This window comes from Centroberyx affinis, unplaced genomic scaffold (genome assembly GCF_046629955.1).
Source record: "Centroberyx affinis isolate AG114_WGS23_722 - 3 ecotype Tasmania unplaced genomic scaffold, CSIRO-AGI_Caff_v1 ptg002557l_1, whole genome shotgun sequence".
NCBI classification, from domain to species: Eukaryota; Metazoa; Chordata; class Actinopteri; order Beryciformes; family Berycidae; genus Centroberyx; species Centroberyx affinis.
In genome coordinates, this window is record NW_027280768.1 from 1 (window position 1) to 23,590 (window position 23,590).

The 23,590-nt window shown below is 44.2% G+C and overlaps 1 protein-coding gene across 1 annotated transcript; it reads left to right on the forward strand.

Annotated features, from left to right (window-relative positions):
- Positions 1-751: 751 nt before the first annotated feature.
- On the forward strand, positions 752-22,284 carry gch1 (GTP cyclohydrolase 1). The gene is made up of 6 exons (XM_071534488.1): positions 752-1,201; positions 12,081-12,190; positions 16,777-16,832; positions 21,382-21,413; positions 21,519-21,603; positions 22,006-22,284. Exons 1-6 carry the CDS (start codon positions 823-825, stop codon positions 22,130-22,132), a joined length of 789 nt encoding a protein of 262 aa, XP_071390589.1. The 5' UTR covers positions 752-822; the 3' UTR covers positions 22,133-22,284.
- The last annotated feature ends 1,306 nt before the right edge of the window (positions 22,285-23,590 follow it).

Below are 23,590 nucleotides of genomic sequence, written 5' to 3' on the forward strand. Positions count from 1 at the left end.
ATAATATGGGCAGGTTCTTAAAAAGTCTGATTAAGCCTTACAATGAATTATCTAAATTTAAGGCTTTTAAAAGTATTGAAATGTCTTAAATCCAGTTATTAGAAGTGTTGGGGGTATTTAGTGGTACAATCTGCATCCAGTCTGCTTTACTAAACACAGTTGGACTTCATTTTTGTGCTGCACATTTATAGTTTCAGAGCTTTCATTAGCTGTGTTCAATCAAAAGAAAATCAGTATATAAATTGTTCTGAAATCCAATTCCAGATCGCATTACAAAGTCTTAAATTTGTCTTTCTGAAACCTGCAGATTCCCATAGAGATCTATAGTGTCTCCGGCACTCAATACTGAGTTTATAATGACCTTATTGTATTTTATGGTATTTCTTCAGTCTCCTGCGGAATCACTATAATATTCCTGGCTGATATGAAATACAGTTCTGCTGCGATGCCTTCAAAATGTATTCCAGGATTACTTCAGTTCTCTTACAAAACGCATCAAACAGCAGTTTGATGGAAGATGAAGACGGAAGCCGGGGTCTCCTCATCCTCTTACAGCCATGTGTCAGTCAAAGGGAGGGAGGCCACGCCCACTGGACCCGGCCGACCAATAGGAATCCTCGTGGGATTATCCTGCTCATATAAAGCCTGTGGATGCTGAAGCTGCGGGAGGTGTGCTGCTTTCGCCCAAACACGGCAGCTGACTCTCCCGGCGAGATCTGAAGGAGCAACATCCCAAAACTTAGCAGCAAGTCCTGAGCGGAGCGGGAAACACAGAGAGGAGACACTTAACAAAAACAACAACAACAACAACAACTCTGAGTTATGATGGAGCACTCCAAACAGAGTCAGTACGGCCCGAACGAGAAGAAAGACGCCGGGTCCGGGGACGGCGGCGTGCTGAACGGACACTTTGACGGGATGGTGAAGCGGCCCGGCGGCGGGCGGACCGGCGCTCCCCAGGCTCCGGACGCGGAGTCCGGCTCGCACCACACGGCGGCCTCGGTGATGGAGAGCTGGAGGGAGGAGCGCACCCGGAGCGTGGAGGACAACGAGATGAGCTTACCGGCGCTGGCCGCGGCGTACGGCACCATCCTGAGGGGGCTGGGGGAGGACCCGCAGCGGCAGGGGCTCCTCAAGACCCCCTGGAGGGCCGCCACCGCCATGCAGTTCTTCACCAAGGGCTACCAGGAGAAAATCATCGGTGAGTTAAATCCACAAAGCCGCTCAGAGGCTGTTGGGATTTGTCCTGTGATCAACAAGTGGCAGGTACCCAGCATGCAGCCTGTCATCAGAGAAAGCACCGAAATTCACTTTACACACCTTTTGATTTGCAGAACAGACTTTAGACACTTTTTTTTTTTAGGCTGGGAAGAATCTTTATGATATGAAATTCAGGATGTTCAGCATTGTAAGTCGGATCAAACGTACTTCATTTACCTGAGGAGTCTTTTAAAGGGGGTTTCAACGGGAGAAACGATGTTTTTAGTTTATATTGGTGGTTGTGTGCTTTATTTAATCTCTGACTGGAGTTCCTAGTCCGCCTGTTGCCACTCTAAGAGTTAATTTACTGTGTAGGATGCATAACTGGTCCAGGAAACATGCTCTCCACTTTATTATATTATACTTTATCGTATTTATTATCCCTGCAGATGCACACAGAGCTTTAGGCATAAAACTGTTTCCCACTGGATTCCCACTGGAGTGCCCTCCTGCCAAAATAAAACTACAATAGAGACCATGTTTGTCATACATCCTTCATTTTGAAATAATCCCAGACAAAGAAATCACGAACAACAAAATAGTCAGTGTTCATTTAGTTCAGTTGTGGACACCCATCAGAGTTAATTTAACACTTAAAGATACACTCACCGGCCACTTTATTAGGTACACCTCTCTAGTGCCGGCTGGTCATCTGTTGCTGTTGCCCATTTATCATAAGAGCCGACAACTTGTGTGTTCGGATGCTTCTGCACAGCACTGTTGTAAAGACTGTTACCGGAGCATTTTTGTCTTTCTGTCGGCTTCAACGTCTGCCCGTTCTCCTCTGACCTCTGACCTCTCCCGTTAACAAGCGGTTTTCTCTGTAAACTATACAGGCTGTAGTGTGAAAATCTGTTTCTGAAATGCTGAGTCACAAAAACAAAACTACTTCACCATTCCGCATGCTTTTATATGTTGAGTTGCAGCCACGTGATTCGCTGTTTGTAGTGAGCAGGAGTTTTGTGTTAATGCGCTGTTGTACCTAATAAAGTGGCCGGTGAGTAGTTTTGACCAGCCGCCCCAGAGCCACATCAGCTCCATGAGTGGACAAATAACTATCCAATCAACATGGCAAATCTCTGTCACTGAACCCCCCAGCTGTTATTAACACTGTAGAGTCTGCTGTGAGTCAATACCAGTTTCAGTTTCAGTTTCTCTCTTCTATGTTGTACCCATTAGGGGTGGGCGATACCGCAAAATTTGGTTTCGATCCGATACCAAGTAATACAGGGTCAGATATTTTGGGATCGATTCGCCCACCCCTAGAGAGAGGAGCTCTCTCTGCATGCATGTGATTAAGTAATTAACAGTGGAAATAAAAAAAAACTGGCTTCATTCATTTATGTAGCACTACATAAATGAATGAAGCCAGTTTTTTTTTTTGCTCTGCTTGCTCCATACATGCTTCAGTTGGGAATCAAACCCTGGTCTGTGTGTATTTCACATAAGTGTCTGTGGGTCGTTCCTGTTTTTAAAATTTTTGCTTCTAATCTAGATATGGCTTCTTTAACTGATGTGTGTTTGACTAATAAGGGTGTGGTGCAGTCACCTTCCTTTTGAGTTGGTTCATCCTCATCTGGCTGTGGGTCAGTTAAAGGTGCTGGCTCCTCCCTCTCCCGTGCTCCCACCTCGGGTCAGTCGGCATGCTGGGCTGTGGCGGAGTTTTTCTTCGGACATTCTTTGGCCCAATGTCCTTTCTCACCACGCTAAAAGCGGGTGTCGGGGTCGGCTGTAGGAAAACGACCCCCGCGGCCCCTTCTGTAACCGCCTCTTCCTCGCCCGCGTCCGCTGCCTCTGTTCTGCCCCTGGTATGGACCTTGGAACTTCTGTTGGCGGTTCAACGCGCAGGGCTACAGCTTGAGGGGCGCCTTCCCCATCCTCCTCTGGCTCTCCATTCGCCTCCTGTCCGGGTCGTCTCGGAGTCCTGCATTTTGAAAAACTGAGACACAGATGAGCTTTTCTCTGTCCCTGCCTGTGACCTTCTTTCCCTTCTGTGAGCTTCTTCCATCCGTAACCCGCTCGCCAATCGGCCGTAAACCGTTTCTTTCCTTTCATAGTCTCTGTCTCTTTCTCCTTCTCTTCCAATTTTTGTCTCGACTGATTCAGCCGTCTCAGACTGAAACTTCCTGCCCCTGGGAACCCAAACTCGGTTACCCAGCGCTCCGCCTGCGCTGTGGACGGTTCACTAAAGTTCGTTCTCATATAGTTCATGTTAGGGCCGGTTGGATCAAATCCACCGCTTCCCTTAGTTCTCTGCTTGCTGTTTGTTCCACCCATGGCGAAAGCGCCGTTTATCCCGAAATTATAAAATTTATGAGAGAGATTTTAGTTATTCAGACACCTTACACTTACAGCTTTACACTTTACAACCTGTTTTAGCCGTTTTTAGCTGTTTACACACACAAAATCATGAGACCCACTTCCTCTTTAACTTATATAACTTATATTTTTTTTATTATTATTAGCGTGTCTTTTACTTGAGCAGCAAATTCAATCCGTGCCCAGGTTATTTGGAGCTTCACTTCATGCTGAAACGGAACTCTCGTTTGTCAGCCGGTCTTAGTGAACTCATGCCTCCAGGTTTCTACTAAACCATTGGTTAAAAAATACTTATGGGACTGAAACCCATAGGAGTTCTTACCACGCTGGGACTCAAACCCAGGGGTTACCTCGCTGGGACTCGAACCCACGGGATTTTCACAACCTGGCTGAACAGATTAAACTTCAGCCGTCTTTCAAGCAATAGACACTTCCAAATCACTTTCTAACTTTTCACAATTCAATTTAAAAAAATGTTCTTTCCAGAATTCCTCACCTGTCTTTTTTCTTTTTTTACGGATCGCCGCGCCGAGTTAGCCCGGACTCGGGTCTCGGGTCCTCCGTCTCACCCTCTGCGGGGAGGTTGAGGCTGGGGGCTGTCCCACAGGATGCGCGGTCACCGTTCAACACCGAGTCCAGACGTCCTCAGTCGAGCGATCCCACTTCTGACACCAAGTTTGTGATGGAAATTCTGGTAATAAAGGCAAATTTGAACAACTCTCTTGGTTATTCTTTATTAAGCTTTCTGCGCAGAAAGGACCAGTTACAGAGCACACAAGAACTCTTGTAGACTGATACAGACAAAGGATGAAGTTCCCTTTAAATAGCATCTTCTGTTGTCTGTTCTGTCTGAACAATAGCAGAAGTCTGAGTATGATAGCAGAAGTTTCCCTTTTGGCTAGGGTCATGTCCCGGTCACAGAGATAGGTTTGATAAGCTAAAATCAACTTAGGAAAGTACCTATCAAAATTATAAGCACATGATAAAATTTTCCATTACAATACTCTAAGTACATTTTGCTGCCAATACTCAAGTACTTTTACTTAAGTAAGATTTTGAATGCAGGACTTTTACTTGTAATGGAGTGTCTTTACATTGTTGTATTGCTGCTTTTACTTCAGTAAAAGATCTCAGTACTTCTTCCACCACTGTCAGTACCTCTGCACCCCCTACACCCCGGGGTGCCGCACCTCCATGTGGTCCATGCGGTTCGTGGAGGGTTAGTCGGGTCACGTGTGCGGTGCTGCCGGCCGGGTCGAGGTGAGCCGGTCCATCTGGGCCGGCTTCTCCACGCTACGGCGCGTCGGAGTGGCTGCAGCCGGGGATCTGCCCCCTCCCACATCCATCTGGAGGCAGTTTAGGGGTTTAGGGGTTGAGGGTGGTTGTTGTGTACTGTGAAGCTGTAACGTATGGGAAGGAATGCGTTTGAATGAGCGAAAAAATGCATGAGGGCCAGTAAAGGGGGGATGGGAGGACTGCGGTTTATGATCTGCTGCAGAGCCTCTGGACGTTCAGCACAGGCGGAGCTGGGGCTGAACGCAGGTGAACCCAGATGTTTTACTTTGACATGCAGCGTGTCTCCACCTGAGGGTTTAATTACCTCTGAAATATCTAAATGGGAGGGAACCAAGTGGCGCTGCACCCCCAATGTCCCAGTGCCATGCGTACACACTGTGCACTGTACCACAGGAACATGACAGGGTTTGTGAGTGGTTTAGATAATGATGTTGTACATGTGTGTGTTGTGCTCCACAGACGACCAAGCGCTGCTCTCTCTCTCTCCCCCTCTGCTGATTGGCCGGTTCGGTAACCTCCCCTCTGACTTCCTGGAAAGCAGAAAAAACAGTTTTAGTTTCAGAAAGAGGCTTGATAAAGAGAACTGAATGCTTGTTTGCCTGAGCGGAGCATTTGTACTTTGAAAGAGATGTCACATTGCTTGATCAGTGTGCTCACGTGTGTGTGTGTGCGTGTGTGTGTGTGCGTGTGTGTGTGTGTCAGCAGGTCCAAGGGTTTTGCTTTAATCATAGCCTCCAACTTCCACTCACCCCACATCGGCTTTAAATCCTCTTGCTGACAAGCACATGATCAACAAAACATAATGAGGACGAGGTATGCAGAGCTTACTCAGGACTTAAAGGGGCTCTATTGTAGGAATTCAAATATTTCTCTATTTACATGCTTATATGGCTATAAGTTACAGTTCAGTTTGTGAGAGTGGTTCAGTTTAAATCTTTTGCATATTCAAAAATCCATCCTTTTCTCCAGGCTGTTTCAGTCGAACTCCAGGAAACGCATCACAGCTGGACTCAGTCCTGATTGGCTCCCGTCACTAAACTATTACTGAAATTCGTCCAATCAGGCCACTTTGCAGCATTTGCAAATGGAAACCCTCCACTCAGCAGGTTCCCAGTGAGCACCAACCGGGATTTCAACGTTGATTTCTAGTTGAAAACTGGGTGATATTCCGTCTGAACGTCTCTTTTCACCTCTTTTCAACCAGCTAAAATGCGGTTACAACATCACCGTGTCACAAAACACAAATTTGTTTAATCATTTGATAATTTGTTCAGTTGTAGCTTGAAAGAGAGACGATATTGATTAGTGGGAAGGTATTTCTCCAAAGTCATATTGCACTGGTAGGTGAAATGTGTTCTACACGAAGACGTCATTTCAACGCATTTAATGTTTCATTTAAAATGTCATAAATATGGAACTATACAGGCTGTGTGCTGCCAACAAGAAGCTTCAGGACATGGTAATGGGAGCACTTCTATACATTAATGTAAAATAAGAAATTGCGCTTATTGCTGTAACGCGCATGCTCAAGTACTGAGGTGGTACAGCTTCGACTACAACTGACACTGACATAGTTAAGTGGTGTTTATACTAAGGGTTATATACTAAAATATTTAATGCAAAATGCAGTGTGCTCCGGTAGCCTACTGGTTAAAATGCAAACCTCATAACTGCAACGTCTGTGGTTTGAATCCAGCTGTGGACTTTTGTTGCATGTTGCCTCCCATCTCTCTCTCTCCCTTTATTTTTCCTGTCTTTGAACGTTCACATTTAGACCATATTTCACCGGTGTAATATCCCGGTGAAATATGGTCTAAATGTAAACGTTCAATCAACGTCTTCAAATAGTCGGTGAAAAAACGTTCACTTTTGAACCTGTTCTGAACGTCTGACCATAGTCATTTTTAAAATGTCTTTTCAATGGAAAAATGCTCACTGGGTTACTTCATTTGAATTAGAGGAGCCGCTGCTGTCGGGCCAATCAGGGTGCAGTATTGTGATGACACAGGAAGTGTTTCAGCAGCAGAGTGCGGTCTGTCCTAGTTGTTTTAAATGTGAGAGAAGTTTTTCTCACGCTGCTTTTTCGCTGCTGGGCGGATCGCGTTTTTGGAAGAGCGCCTTAAACTGAAAAAGTTCAACTGAGAGCGGAAAGGCCTCACTGTCGTTTTTTTCCTCTACTGTCCAATCAGATCAGCAGAGAGGCGGGACTTCTGCTGTGACTCGTTAACAGACTAGTAGTCGCTCTGAGCTTTACCACTTCACTAATCAGAGATTTCCACGATCTGAACAGAAAACAAACTGGAGACAAATCAGAGCTGCTCTCCACATATCTGTTAAGTTTTTATCATGAATATTTATTGTTTGTCATACTTGTATGAACTTAGCTTGTATAACTTGGCTAAAACACATCAACCTTACTCTAGCTAGCACAATGAACAGCAGCTGTTTGAGTGACTGACAGCTGGTCATCAGCTGATGTTGTGGTTGCCTAGCAACAACAAAGCAACAACACAGAAGGCTATTCTGCTTCGTAGCCCTCAACAATCGGCCCTTCGTCTTCACATTCATTCAATGAATGGCATTTTAACTAAACTACATTTATTTACAAAACATCATGAGGAACATTATTCTGATCCTGAGACATAGTAAGTCTGAAAACAAGTTATGGGAATAGAACAACATGGCACCTTTAAAAAAAACAAACTACTTGTTATGAATTAAGCTCAAACACAAATTACAAGACTTGTATGTCTGTGTCTTGGGCATATGGAATGTGTGTGTGTGTGTGTGTGTGTGTGTGTTTGTATGCGTGTGTGTGTGTGTGTCAAGCAGGGTGCATATGAGTGACTCATGAATACATGCCCAGGGTTATGGCAATGTACAGGAAGTGTGTGTGTGTGTGTGTGCGTGTGTGTGTGTTTGATGATGCTGAGCAGTAAGCCTATCACACACATCTGGTTGTATTAACAATTAATGAGTACGCCTGTTTATTCATTCATTCACGCCACAATTTCCTGCTTCATTCAGAATATATCAACATGTGGTCGTGTGTGTGCGTGTGTGTGTGTGTGTGTGTGTGTGTGTGTGTGTGTGTGTGTGTGTGTGGTATTCATTCACACACGCCCACACACTCCAGGAGCCCGTGCTATTGAATGTAAGAGCTGATGATGAGTAACACTGTCATTAGCTGATATCCACCCCCACTCTCTCTCTGTTTCTCTCTCTGTTTCTCCCCCCCCCCCCCTCTCTCTCTCACCTGGGGCGTCCAAACCTACAGTCTTCATCAGCTGCCGCCCTTGATTTCATTAAGAATGACTTAACGTTGTTCTCTTCTAGGGTGACACTGTGTGTGTGTGTGTGTGTGTGTGTGTGTGTGGTGTTCCAGCAGCCACTAACAATGTAATAGTGCTTTAACCATGTTTTAGAAGCTGTAATAGGAAGCCTGGCTGAATGATTGGTTCGTGGTTTTTGTATGGTGGTTTTGTTTAAATGCCCTTAAATCAATATAATTATAAAATTGAATATGTGTGTGTGTGTGAGAGAGAGAGAGAGACAGAGAGAGAGAGAGAGAGAGAGGTGTGATTAAACTTTTTGTTTGTTTATATGGCCTTAAACCACATGAAATCTTTAGACTAATTAATGGGTTTAAATCAAGAATTTGTGTGTGTGTGTGTGAGAGAGAGAGAGAGAGAGAGAGAGAGAGAGACAGACACAGAGAGAGAGAGAGGACATTGGTTCAGTGGTGATGTGTGTTGTGTAGTCAGCAGTGGGGGAAGGAGACATCTTATTCAGTTTTACATCAATGTTTTTTAAATTAGTGTGGCTCTCTGATGACGTCAGTCTGTGTGTGTGTGTGTGTGTGTGTGTGTGTGTGTGTGTGTGTGTGTGTGTGTGTGTGTGTGTGTGTGTGTGTGTGTGTATGTTGAGCAGCTGTTACATTCAGCCTGCCACAAACCGCAGCTCTTCTCTCTGATCGCTGATGCTGATTGGTCAGAACTGGGGCGGCGTAGTTATTATGGCAAAAAAGAGAATCCTGGTTGTTTTGCTAAATTTTGTAATCATGATTATTTTATCATGATTATTTGTGATAAAATTGTTTTTGTTTATTGCACTTCTGCATCTTACCATATATTTTCACTTTTTTCAGTCCAGTATTTCTCAAAGTAGCAGCAGCTAGAAAGTCATGTTTTCACTCTTACTGTCTCTTATTGTGTTCTTGTTTACAAAATTCAAATAATAAATAATTACTACATTATTACTACTTATTAGTTTTATCTACTTTATTACTATTACTTTGCCTTAATATTGTACATTTGCAGCTCCAAAACTGAGGCAAACTTTTACCAGAATCTGAACTTGTCTGAGGTCAAATCAAGTTTCAGTGAAGCAGCCAAAACCTCGGGTGAATTTTGAAGCCGATAATGAAGTGGCAGCAGGCGGCGATTCCTCTAACGTCCACTAGAGGCTCCAAAAACACTCCAAACCACCCAACCCAAAGAAATATAAAGTCAATACATTTTTTCCACAAGAGGTTTTGGTCTCAGTTGGTAATTTCACTTCTTTTAATGTGTTTCCTCATGGCGATTTTCAAAATAATTCTGTCATTAACGGGATAGAACGGTTATAAAATAGGGTTGTTATCCTGGTGATTGACAGGTCGCCTGTCCAGTGATCATTAGGTCGCAGATTACGGACCAATAGCAGGCGGAGCTGCAGCTCTGTCGACCCTCGGCTTCGCTCCGGGTGCTCTGGCTCCAAAAATTGTCAACATGGCGGCGATTGTAAACCCCATGCCTGTATTACGGACCGGGCATGCAGGGCCACCAGGGGCCCCAAAAGATTCTGAGTCCTGCATCCGTGTGCAGTGCATTTTGCAACATTTCACTAATTTCAATTGAAACGTGCAGCCAGGTGGGACCCCGACACACACTGACCTGCCTCTGCCTAACCCTAACCCTAAACAGAGGCCACAGTTTAGAATGATTATGGGGCCCAAGTCACGGACTCTGTTGACATTGGGGGCCCTAAACATGATTTATTTTGATACGGAGCCCCAACCACAATTACTAAACTTAGGGCTGGACGATATGGTTGAAATCAATATCACGATAATCATAAGGATTTTTTTCGATATCGATATATATGACGATATGGCTCACATACGCAAAATCACGTTAAATAATCAAATTATTGTTCATCATATTGAACCGAATGGTAATGTTTGGTGTGATGTCAAACTAAACTGAAATTTTAATATAATTTAAAAATAATATTCCAACCATACTTCATTTTGTCTGAGTTTCTAAATAAAATTTGCTCGTTCTCATCAGTTCAGACAGCAGAATTGTGCGTCTCGATTTCCCAAAATCACCAGATCATCACAATATAATCCCACTGAAAGATGATAAACGATAATATTGAATTATCATCCAGCCCTAACTAAACTGCCACCTATTTATTGTATGTTTATGAGCAATGCATTTAGTGAATATCATCCGACTAAGATACAGATCACTACTTATATACTGGTGGGGCAGGGGGGTCTAGGTACAGACATAGTCAAACCTTTTCAATAAATTTCAACAATTAATAATTTTTTTGGTCCTTCATTCCCGCCACCTGTCACATCGCCTCCTTAAATCCACAATCTGCAATAAACAAAGGGTATCTGTATACAATGGGAAGCCCCGCCACCTAAAACTAAGGCTTGACTTGGGGTTGGACAAACGTTTTCACTCTCAAACTGAACGAGCGAGCTCTAGATACAAGGAATGATGATTAATCTGAACCTGTAAAAGGTTTATGTTTGTATAGTTTGTGACCAGACCAGTATCTTGAGTTACGGTGTGTGTCAGCCTCTTGGCTCGTGGTTTGAGACTGCCGGTGTAAAGTTTCTCCACCTGAACTTTAGTTCCTCTAACTGCCTCAATCAAGCCAATCAGTGGATGTCTTTAAACACCACAGCACCTAAATGCACCATCCCTCCAAGTTTGGACAAAATCGTCTCAGTGTTATCAGTGATGCACCTTTAATTATAGCGCCCCCCATCAGGCCAATCAATCAAAGTAAATTTTTAAAAACTGGAACTCGGTGCGAAGATGAATCATCCCTGCAGGCTTTGTCAAAATATGACAGATGGAAGGAAACAGAGAGAGTGAATTGAGTAAAAGAACATCTGAGGGTTTATCTGCTCTACCTGGCAGCTGCTGCCTGCCTGCCACCCTGCTTCCACAGGCATCACACACACACACACACACACACACACACACACACACACACCGACACCAGCAGAGACTGAAGCAACAGGTCGCTCAGTGACCCGCCCCTCCCTCCTCTCAGTCAAACAGATAGCCAGTCAGGAAATTAAAAAGTGCCGTCGTGCATGGGCACAAACAGATAAAGCGGGTTCATTAGAGCGGCGATACGAGCCGCGGCAACAGAGAGACGCAATAAAGCAACAACAGGAAGAGAGTATGGAAGCAGATCTATAATTAGATGACGGTGTTTGCCAGAGAGAAACACCGGAGCAGGTGGAGGCAGCAGCTGGAGGTCTGTGCTGAACTGATGCAGGGACCAGGTCTGTCTGTCTGTCTGTTTCTCTGCCTGCCTGCCTGTCTGTCTGTCTGTCTGTCTTTTCTTCACATTTTCACCTGCCGTTACACATGACAACATTTGTTTCACATGTGAAAACTTAAATTTGCAAAGAGGCAATTCATAGGCACAAATGTTATTTTCACATGGGAAGTGCAATGGGAAATTCCAGGTTCCATATAAAAACCAACATGTGTCCAAAAAGCACATGTGCTTTGAAATTCACATGTGGGTTTTCACATGTGAATGGTAAAGTGAACAAATGGTAAACAAACAAGGTAATAGATTAATAAATAAATAGGTAGGTAGGTATGTAAATTGGTAGGTGGATCACATTTTTTTTAAGTAAATAGATAATAGTGAAACAAATAATAAAACAGCCAAAGAACTAAATAAATTTAAGTTTAGTAAGTTAAATATGTGAACAAATTAATTAATGAAAAAAGTGAAATAAAATGAACCCATAAATAGGTAGGTAGATAAAAAATAAGTAAGCAAGTAAAAATGTAAATAATTAAACAGATGAGTAAATAAATATGTGAAAAGTAAACTTGTCCCCTAATAAAACATCTTTGGCAGCAGCAGGAGGTTTCATCTGTGTGTTTCCTCCGCAGACGTTCTGAACGACGCGATCTTCGACGAAGACCACGACGAGATGGTGATCGTCAAAGACATCGACATGTTCTCCATGTGTGAGCATCACCTGGTGCCCATCTTCGGCAGGGTGAGACACACACACACACACACACACACACACGCACACACACACACCAGGGTTGGGGTCAATTCATGAATGAACTCATCAATTCCAATTCAACTGAGGAATTGGAATTCCCCAGATTCTTCAAAATGAATTAATTCCACCATGTACCATGTTGAGAGTGTTGTTAAAATCATCTGTCATGTGTTACTGGTTGGAGTTTTTATGTCGCACTGAAGCATTAAAAATACATCACAAATCTATTTTCCAGTAAGTAAAAGTAATGGGATTTTGATATAAATATACAAGAAAATAAAAGTGTGTGACATGTTTGTCCATTTATTGTTAAATAGGTGTATGTAATTGGAGAATTAACTAAAGTTTTATTTTATTGCAACTCTGAACAACTGATGCCAGCTGTTCAGTGATGAGCAACTTCCTCTGAGAAACCATCTTTTAAATTACTGGTTCAACTTTCACAAAAGTGAACAGAATAGTGAATTTTGACGGCAAATGATAATTTTCATTTTCTCGTGATTATCAGAATAATTCTAGAGGCTGTAAATATTCAGCATGTCACACAAAAAAAGGCAGTTATCACAAATTTGAGGATTAAAAATGTATTCGGCAACACTTTACAATGGCCTTATTCCACTGTATTAACCTATGGAAAAGTATTATTTATACATATTATCATGTAGGTCTCTATTTCCTCAGGTATCTACACAGTATTATTGTGTATTGACACTGCTCCACAGGAGTAAAGCCGTTGTAAAGTGTTTCTCAACATGTTTTCTCAACAAGAGACAGACAGCAATCAGATTAGCAGAGATCAGGTTATCTGTGTCTGTTCCAGCCTCCCTCTGCGGCTGTGACATCATCATCCTGCGTCAGCGGCGAGCGCTCTCTCCCCCCTCTCTGCTGCTCTCTCCCCCTCTCTGCTGCTCTCTCCCCCTCTCTGCTGCTCTCTCCCCCTCTCTGCTGCTCTCTCCCTCTCTCTCCTGCTCTCTCCCCCTCTCTCTGCTGCTCTCTCCCCTTCTCTGCTGCTCTCTCCCCCTCTCTCTGCTGCTCTCTCCCCCTCTCTCTGCTGCTCTCTCCCCCTCTCTGGTGCTCTCTCCCCCTCTCTCTGCTGCTCTCTCCCCCTCTCTGCTGCTCTCTCCCCCCTCTCTGCTGCTCTCTCCCCCTCTCTGCTGCTCTCTCCCCCTCCCTCTGCTGCTCTCTCCCCCTCTCTCTCCCCCTCTCTGCCTCTCTTATCCCTCCATCTTCGCCTGCAGGTGCGTGCCGGTTAAGACAATAGAGACCGGCAGCTGATCCTTTCCCCCCGCGCAAATGGGCTGCGATGACAGCAGTGAATCACCCACACACACACACACACACACACACACCTACTGTGTAAGAGTGTGTGTGTGTGTGTGTGTGTGTGTGGTCGGCTGGCCGTCAGGTGGCTGTTTGTTTGTGTCCTTGTCATCGTCAGCAGCGCCGCCTCTTATCTCCCTGCCTGTCAGTGACTCACCGCCCCCTCCTCCTCTTCTCCATACTCCTCTTCATCCTCCTCCTCCCCCTCTTCTTCCTCCTCCTACTCCTCTTATTCCTCCACCTACTCCTCCTCCTCTTCATCCTCCTCCTCCCCCTCTTCATCCTCCCCCCCCCCTCTTCTTCCTCCGCCTACTCCTCTTCTTCTTCCTCTTCCTACTCCTCTTCTTCTTCCTCCTCCTACTCCTCCTCTTCCTCCTCCTACTCCTCTTCTTCCTCCTCCTCCTCCTCTTCATACTCCTACTCCTCTTCTTCTTCCTGCACCTACTCCTCCTCTTCTTTTTCCTCCTCCTCTTCTTCACCTTCTCTTTCTCCTCCACCTCCTCTTCTTCCTCCTCCTCTTTCTCCTCCCTCTCCCCCTCCTCTTCCTCCTCTTTCTCCTGTCCTCCCCCTCCTCTTCCTCCTCCACCTCCTCCTCCTAAACCTCTTCTTCCTCCTCCTCTTTCTCCTCCGTCTTCCCCCTCCTCCTCCTCCCCCTCTTCTTCCTCCTCCACCTCCTCTTCTTCCTCCTCCAACTCCTAAACCTCTCCCCCCTCCTCTTCTTCCTCCTCCCTCTTCCTCCTCCTCCTCCTCTTCTTCTGCTGGCTGTTTGATAAACTGTTTCCCGGCCGCTCTGTTCTCCCTGAAGTCGTTTCTCTCAGGTTATAAATGAGTTTACAGCCAACACACCTGTTGTCGTGTTGAGCTGCTGGAGGCATAATGAGGAAGAACAGTCAACATCTGGTGTAGACCTTCCTACTGTAATCAATCAAAATACTTTATTCATTCCTCATGGGGGGGAATTCAAGGCAACAGAGTTCATAAACAACAAGAAACCACAATACACAATCATCCATACGCATAAAGACAAGAAGAAAACAAGAGATGCAATAATATAAAAATTAAAAAATAACGGCTAAACCACAGTGTAGTACGGAAGCTGAGAACGGCCGTGCTTGCAATTATTTTTTTTAATGCCGTTATCTCGATATCACGACTTAATTATCTCGTTATCTCGAGAAAACGAGCTTTGTTATCTCGAGATAACGAGATAATCAACCCGTTATCGCGAGAAAACAAAATGTCGTTTCCTCTTATTACTTATAATGTTTATCAGAGATCAGGAGTGCCATGCCAGCATGCATAGATGTACTGTAGCAACTGATTTAAGCTGAAAATGTCAGACCTATTATTGATCAATGCATCAGACTGTACTTCAATCAAGGTCTAACACAGGCAGAAATTGTGTCTTTCTTATAGGCTATATTCGTTATAGCCTAAACATTATAAGTAATAAGAGGAAACGAGATTTTGTTTTCTCGTGATAACGGGTTGATAACGGCATTAAAACAAAATAATTGCAGGCACGGCCGTTCTCAGCTTCTGTAGTATAGACAGATGTAGATACTATGCAGTTCTGTCCAGTCCGGTCCATTCCACCTCAGATTTCTTACATATCCAACAAAGTAATGAGGCATTTCTTCATGCAGACCTGTAAACTGATGACGCTGTGTTGTTGTGTATTAGTTCCCTTTTTTTTAAATCAGATTGCTGAAAGCTGTTGCTCTCCAGCCTTTACTGAGTCTTATTCTTATTCCTGCCATGCTATCTCGTAACTCGCAGTGTCTGCAAATAAATATGAATAATGCAGCCAGATCAGTCTGTTTCATGCCAATATACCAGACTGCAGCGGGGAGGAAGCGATAGAGAGATAGAGGAGGAGGAGAAGAAGAAAGAATTGGAAAAAAAAACAGAGAACAAGAGATCTTTGCACGCTTGTTGCCGCTGCCCTTTTTCTAGTCTTGCCAACAAATTGCGTCTGACATTTGAGTGGTGTGTGTGTGTGTGTGTGTGTGTGTGTGTGTGTGTGTGTGAGAGAGACCCTCCAGCCATCCACAGCAGCGATTCTCCAGCTGATGACTCCATCTCTTCCTCTCCTTCCTCCTTCCTCCTCCTCCTCCTCCTCTTGTTGTGGTGCGTTTGGTTTCTGTCTCCTCTCAGCCTGCAGTTCATTTGAAGCTGCTCCGTCATCTCGAGACACGACGGCTCACGACACGTAAAAGGTTTTAGGAAAGCATTCAGCACTTTAGGGAATTGTCCACTTCTGCAGAACAGCAGACCTGGTTTGTTTGAGTGGCATTTTCCTCAAAATGAACAGCAGCTTCTCTTTCAACTCTTTCAACCAAAGTATTTGAGTACAGCATTTGAAGAATAGCCTACTGTTAATTTACTTAATCTGATTTTGAAATTCAGACCCGCTAAATCGACCCAGAATTTGGGTGCGATGAAAATCATCTGTTTCCCTGACAGTTCAGATTTGTCTGTCTGTCGCTCTGGAGATCAGGACTTATTTTAGGTTTATCTATTTTAACAATTTATTGTTTTTATTGTTTTTATGTTGACATTTTTCACTTTTTGCATATATGTCAATTTGCTGCCCTTGTCTGATTTGTGTATTTACTGCCGTTGGGTGTGTATGTGAGGTGTGTATCTGACCTGATGTCCTGATAAATTCCTAGCAACCCTCGCTGATATTGCACTATATGTATAATATAAGAAATTATCCAACCACACACTGCTGAAAATGTAATCACATCTTTATTTTCCTTACAGCATTTGCAAACAGCAATGCATTTTGCTTGGGAAGCAACAAGCGAAACGCGTTGTTCATTTATTTATTTAACCTTTATTTAACCAGGCTAGTAAATTAAGAACACATTCTTATTCACAGTCTGGTAAAAAAAGCCTCTTGATGGTGAATTGGAGGAAAGGGCAGAAAAAGCAAAACAAAAGACAAGAAGGCTCGCAGTTTCCAGAAAGCAACAGAAAACAATAAAAGCAGTAATGTTGAAAGAGACTAAAGAGACAGTGAAGTCACACCAAATAACTCCAGGAACAACAAGGACTCCACTAACAGACATTTAGAAATAGAGAAGTTTGTACAGAAACAGATGAAACTGTCCAATTTCAGAGTGTTTTGTCCCGTCAGCAGACTGGACCAGGGAGGCCAACTGTTGTAAAGTACTGAATCTTGAATTGAATACTTAATATATATGTGTGTGTGTGTGTGTGTGTGTGTGTGTGTCCACTTTGTGCAGGTCCACATTGGCTACCTCCCCAACAAGAGAGTCCTGGGCCTCAGCAAGCTGGCCAGGTAAGGAGAAAACACATGTGAAACGTTGCATCAGTCCAACATGTGCAGGACTTTTCTGCTGTCACCAGCCATTCAAGGTTAGGATTAAAATATTTACATTCAGGTTTGACAGACTGAGCAGTGAATGATCTGTCGTCACTCTGAGGCCCAAAGTGTAGGGAGAGCTGCACACATTATCCTAGATAAATCCTAAATATATTGCGATTTAAATTTCCCCCAATTAATAATAGTGTAATTCAGCGATATTGAAGTGTTTGTTACATTTTCAATTTCCCTGAAAGTCCTGGTGTGGTTTATCAAGCGTTTACTTCACTCCTGACCAATCACAGTCTCTGAATGCTCAACCTGCATCATGTGACCAAAACTTAAGTCCAGCGAGGAAAATCCTGAAAGCGTTTTAGTTCCTAAAAGTGGATCATCGTCTCGTCTGAAAACTCTTTGGTTTGAAACCAGATGAACAAAAACAAGAACAGATTCTGGACAAAGTTTGCTTCAGTGTTGTAGCTGCACCTTTTAATTTAATTGTATTATTATTATTTTATTTTATTTTATTGTATTTATCAAGTCAAATGCAGTGGCACACTACATGTTCTGCATGTACTGCATATTTTCAGTTACACTTGTTAGTTTTATTTATGATTTGAATTTAGTAAATAAAGACACAATAAGAGTAGGACAGTAAGAGTGAAAACAAGACTTTCTAGCTGCTGCTGCTTTGAGAAACACTGAACTGACAAAAGTGAAACAGTGAAAATATGTTAAGGTGCAAAAGTGCAATAAAATAATTTTATTTCATGAAACGGAGACAAATACTCATGATTAATAACACTGAGTGGAGTGTCAACACTGATCTGTACAGGACAGACTGAACCTCACCGGTCAGGATAGACTGTGTGTGTGTGTGTGTGTGTGTGTGTGTGTGTGTGTGTGTGTGTGCGTGTGTGTGCACATGTGAGTGCATGTATGTGTCAGTTTCTCTGGGTGCTGTTTAAGTGGACAAGTTAGATGTGTGTGTAAGAACTCAGATGTCTGTGTTTAAGCTGATTATTAAAAGGTGTGTGTGCGTATGTGTGTGTGTGTGTGTGTGTGTGTGTGTCAGTGAAGAATCTGATCCCACTGACCCCAATACCTCAGGCTTATCACTCTAACACCCCTTACTAACCCAGTACTGGACACACACATGATCAGACACAAACACACACACACACACACACACACAGAGTTATGAGAAGATACACTCCACAGGGAGCCGAAGTTGACGTCATTTCCGTTGGTCGTCTTTCCCCTCTGTCAGTGTGTGGGAGGTTAAGCAATCTAAAAAGCATATGGCTTTGATTTTGAAATATGTTGTAGTAAACATTAATTTCACAAAAATCCATTAAGTATTATTTACATGAATGACAAAATTAGTTACCGAACTACATTACCCAGCAGCCCTTTAGCTAGTTGGAATGATCCATCTCTAAGCCCCAAGTCCCAAACTACGGAGCCCGGGAGTGGCCATTTGGAAAGAAAAAAAGTTATATTGAGTCCACCATTTACTGTAACGTGCGCACAAGATACAATTCGTTCCCTCAATTTCGTTAAACTGTGCAATTTAGGAAAAATGCAACTTAAAAGGAACCTTTTAGGTATTGCAGATAGGCCTAGTAAGGATTTGGTATGTTAATATCCATTGTCTGTTTACACTGAATGACTATTTCTCGGTTCCAGAAGCAAAAAAAACACTCATTTTTTCGCATACAGTGTGTGTTGCAACAGTTGAATGACCTGAACCGCTACGGAGTGAGCCATTAGCTCAAACGAATAGCAGTTGCATCCAAAAAACTAGCATAGATGGAAAACAAGGCTAAGGTACAAGGTTGTGTACATCTGGGTGTTAGAGGGTAACGAAACTACTCATCCCAGAGGTAACTGCGTCATCGAAGCCCCCCAATCACAGAGCTCGCTCCGTCGTCTTGTCATGTGGGAGAGACCAGCTATATCTAGAGCTAGTCATACAAGATAGACCTAACGCTACAACCATCTCCCATCTCACATGACTGAATGATCATCTGCATGGTCTGGAGGTGTTCTCTGTTCTGTACTATGGCAGCTATCACTAAAGTTAAAATCCCGATGTCTGGCGGCTGGTGAAAAACTCTTATGGAACCGAAGCTGCTAGCAACAGCTGCTTCAGTCTACTCTGTACTTCTCCATCGTTCCATCAAGTCTTTTCTGGAAGTTTCTTCACTTCAAATAACAGAAACGTGCAAATCATCTAAAATCTTACGCTGCGTAGAGAGAGAGAGGAGAATCTCAACTCCATTCGTTGCTTTGTTTACACATTAGCCACTTAGCTGCTAGTCAGCCACAGGAAGGCTTCGGCCTGCACGTCCTCTTCGGTTCAGCACTCGAACTCGAACTCGAACCAAAGCTCTCTCCGTAAAGGCCGTTCACGTCTCAGTGAAAAAACGAGGCTCTTGCTCTGTTCAACAGCTCAGTGTTGTAGTGTCTCCAGCTCACTGGGGGGCGCTACCTGAAAACCAACGACCAATTTATTTCCACCTGTAGCTTCCATGCAGCCACTCGCTCTGTGCCTCTCAAGACAGAGTGAATAACATGAACTCATACAAACTCAAATAATCACATTCAATTCTAAGGGGGCGATCACACCGAGTGTTGCTAGAAACGCGTCGCCACCAAAACCATTGTTTTCCTTTGGCGCGCGCTCTTCTCTTGCGACGCGCGTTACGTTTTTCTGGCGGTTTTTAGGCATTCAAATATTTTCAACTTTTCTTCATTGGTGGTTGTTCATTTAGCAATAAGTTTCATTTAGCATTCCTACCTGAAAGGTGTGACATTGCAGCAGACGTTAGCGTCACATTACAGATTGCTACGCAAGAACGCGAGAAACGCCCTTTACGTTGTTGCATACGTTGCTTACATAGAGTCTGTAACCGACCTTAGAGAGGAAGAAAGAGAAATGTGCCTTCATGAGAATCACACTATACACACACACACACACACACACACACAGAGCTTCCCTTTACTCTCACACCTTTACACCAAAGTCCCATCCAGTGATTGACTGAAACGAAAACTTTTCTTATCAGCGTCCGTTTGAAATGAAGAGAGATCTGAGCGGCACCGTCTTTTCCCTACAAAAAGATCAGCTGTCTTTGAAGCATCTTTTACTTTTTTTTTCCCCCCCCAATGGAAGCCCTCTTTCCCTTTAAGTAGATACATCCCTTCATTTTCCCCGAAGTCGTTTCATACCCGTGACATTTCGCTGGAGCTGGGCGGGGTCGCGTTTGTCGAAATGCGGTCGAGCTCAGAAAAGATCAGCGGGTCGGAGGGGAAGACCGGGTCGGTAGCGAGAGCGGGCGTCGTCCCGGCGCTCGGAGCCGGTCAGATGCTGCGTGACCGACCCAGACTTCCCTACCCAGTCTACATGGAAATGTTACGTTAGTGTTTTGCAGCCTGGTGAACTCGACGTCTTAAATAAAGTGAGAGAAATCTGTTTCCACAGCAGGAAAGGATTAGGCAGCGGAGACACGACTAGAAACAGAAGTTGTTTGACACTGAAGTAGCGCGGTGGAAAGTAAAGGTGGAGGAGAACAACACGTTTTCTACTCTGTTATAAAGGTCCCATATGGTGTAAAACAGGACTCCCCTTGCCTCTGTGATTATAAAGGAGTTGGATGGTCTATCTAAACATGGTGAAAGTATCAAAACGCACGGTCGCCAACTAAATCCACACAATCCATATTAGAAAAGCGAGCCTCTAAACGAGCCGTTTGGACTTCTGTAACTTTGTGGCGTCACAAAGGTTCGCTCATTATCATTTTGCAAGAAATAATAGACTAACAAAGTGTTTTTTTCAAAGCGGTTGAGCGCTTGGCATTGTTTATTACCGGAGAGTTTTCCCTACCTGTAGCTGCCGGGCCGCGGCGTCTCAGGTTTCACTCTTGAAACGGTTAGCCAATCAGAACAGAGGGGTCGTTAATAGTAATGAGCCTTAAAGACACAGCGACAGAAACAGCCTGTTCTTGGTAAGGCTCAGAGAGATGCTGGAAAATGAACGTGTAAAAATGGACTGAGAGTGTTTTTGGTACATGACACCACACACACAGCTTTGAATGGACCTCAAGACTCAAAATAAAACACTGGAAAGTGGAGGATATGGGACCTTTGACTGAAGATGTAGCTGCCCAAACTGAAGCGTTAGCTAACCTTTTCACATGGGTGGCAACAGGTGTCACTTACAGTTCCTGCTGTTGTCACATGATCCTTTCACGGTGGAAGAATTTAATCTTCATATTATTCCCGACCACAATATGTAAATCTGCGTTTCAAAGTTCAGGCTCATTTCACCAAATTTTGTGAGACTGTTTTGGGGAGAGACTAAAGTCAGGATCTATTTTCTTATTTTCTGTCTCTGTCTTGCCTGTCTGTGTTGAACTGCTGATTCCTCCTTGTCAAACTCGATCCTTGTCAGTCGTCTCGCACTATATTTGCAATAAAGATGCATCTAATGAGGTGTCTCTCTCTCTCCTCTCCCCCTCAGGATTGTTGAAATCTACAGCCGCCGGCTACAAGGTACTGAGGAACATTTTGCTGTCAAATCAATAAAAAAAAAAGTCTGTTGCCTTGACCTCTGCTGTCTGTCACTTGCTTCATGTTTGTCGTCTCTCTGGTTCACAGTTCAGGAGCGGCTGACCAAACAGATCGCCGTGGCGATCACCGAGGCGCTGCAGCCGGCCGGCGTCGGCGTCGTCATCGAGGCGACGTACGTCCACTCAGCACAAAACAGACAAACAGATTTATGTTCATATTGTACTTCAATGACTCATTATGTCCTTCTTTTCGTCTCTTTTCTTTTTTGTTTCCTTTCCTTTCCTCCCTTTCCTTTCCTTCCCCCTCCTTTACTTTGCCTTTGTTCCTTTCCTTCTCCCTCCTGTCCCTTCCTTTCCTCCCCCCTCCTTTCCTTTCCTTCTGTTCCCTTCCTTCCCCCCTCCTTCTCTTTCCTTTCCTTTGGTCTCTCCCTGTCCTTTTCTTTTCCTTGCCTTTCCTTCTGTCCCTTTCCTTTTCTTGCCCCTCCTTTAATTTCCTCTTTCCCTTTCCTTTCCTCTCTCCTCATCTCCTCTCCTCTCCTCTCCTATCCTCTCCTCGTCTCCTCTCCTCTCCTCAGTCACATGTGTATGGTGATGCGTGGCGTTCAGAAGATGAACAGTAAGACGGTCACCAGCACCATGCTGGGAGTTTTCAGAGAAGATCCCAAGACCCGCGACGAGTTCCTGACGCTGATCAGGAGCTGAGGAGGCTGCAGCTCTTCCTCCTCCTCCTCCTCCTCTTCCTCCCCTCTCTCTCTCTCTCTTTCTGTCTCTCTCTCTCCTGTTGCCTGCCTGGGGTTTACCTCCATCTGCGCTGGCCAGCTGCCGTGCAACCTGTGTGTCTGTATGTGTGTGTGTGTGTGTGTGTGTGTGTGTCCGTGTTTGTGTGTGTACATGTACGTTTTTCTTTCCCCACCTCGCTGTGTTGAAGCTCCAGCGGCGGTACAGAGTTTCATGAGGCCATGTTGACTCACAGGCTGTTGACTCTGGAGGGACGGACTTTATCCTGTGGATCCAGTGTCAACCTGCGTTGTTGTTTGTGCTTTTTAATCAAGTATCAGTCAAATTCATCGATTTGGAAATGCAGTAAGAGCTTTTAAAAGGAAAAATCCACCCTAAAACAGCTATTGGTGATGCACTTTGCATTCCTGGCTCCATTCAGTAGTTTGTTGTATTTTTCTTCTTCCTGGTGGGTAACCGGCCAATCGTAGACGAGGTGACGTCACCTCCAGATATCTCCAGAAGCTACAATGGAGTTTGATATGAGAAAATGTTTCAGCGATCTAAAACATCGTCAGGTTTTGGTGTCAGTCCCTCAGAATCAAAGAGCGAGGGCTTCTTTCTAGAGCCGCCATTTTGCACCGAGAGACGTTCAACAATCACACAGGGAGAAATCCATCGTAGAAGAAGAAGAGAGACCAATTTCTCCACCCACAGGAGCAGGAGAGAGACCAGAACGCAATGCAGCAGAGAGACAAGGTTCAGCTTTGAGTAAGGAGAGCGGGTTATGCTGGGAAACAAAGGGAATCACTCACTGCGGTAGAAGTAGACGAGGCAGGTTGAGGGAAAGTGGGTAAAATAAAAAAGGAAATTACAACACTTAATCACAAAATATCTCGTTCATTGAACATCGCAGACTGATGAGGTCTGACAGCATAAAAATATCTGATGGTGGATTTTTCCTTTTCGCTCCATTATCTGAACAAGAGACGTGGCATATGAAATGTGACTGTGAGGCTCCAGGTCCATTAGATAAAAGTGAGACAGAGAGAGCGTCCTTTACACCTGGACTCACATTCCTCTTCGGATCAAAAGTGCGACATGAAACGCCTCTGATGCTCTGCATGCTTCACCAGCCAGACACTCATCACACAAAACAGAAAAAAAACCTTAAACTCTTTCAGTTTCTCTGCTCTGTCTCGTCTCAAAGCGGTGTGTGTGTGCGTGTGTGTGTGTGTGTGTGGTGTTGTGGTGTGTTGTGTCCACCCGTTTTTTACTCCATCCTCCTGAGGTTTGCAGGCTGCAGCGACCAGTCGTCAAATTCTCATCATCACCATTTGTACTTCTACATGTCACTGCTGCCATGTGAAAACCTTGTAGCTCTGATTTTGGTGTCTTTCATGTTTTCACTTCAGTTAAAAGATCACAGGCTCCTCTGGGTTG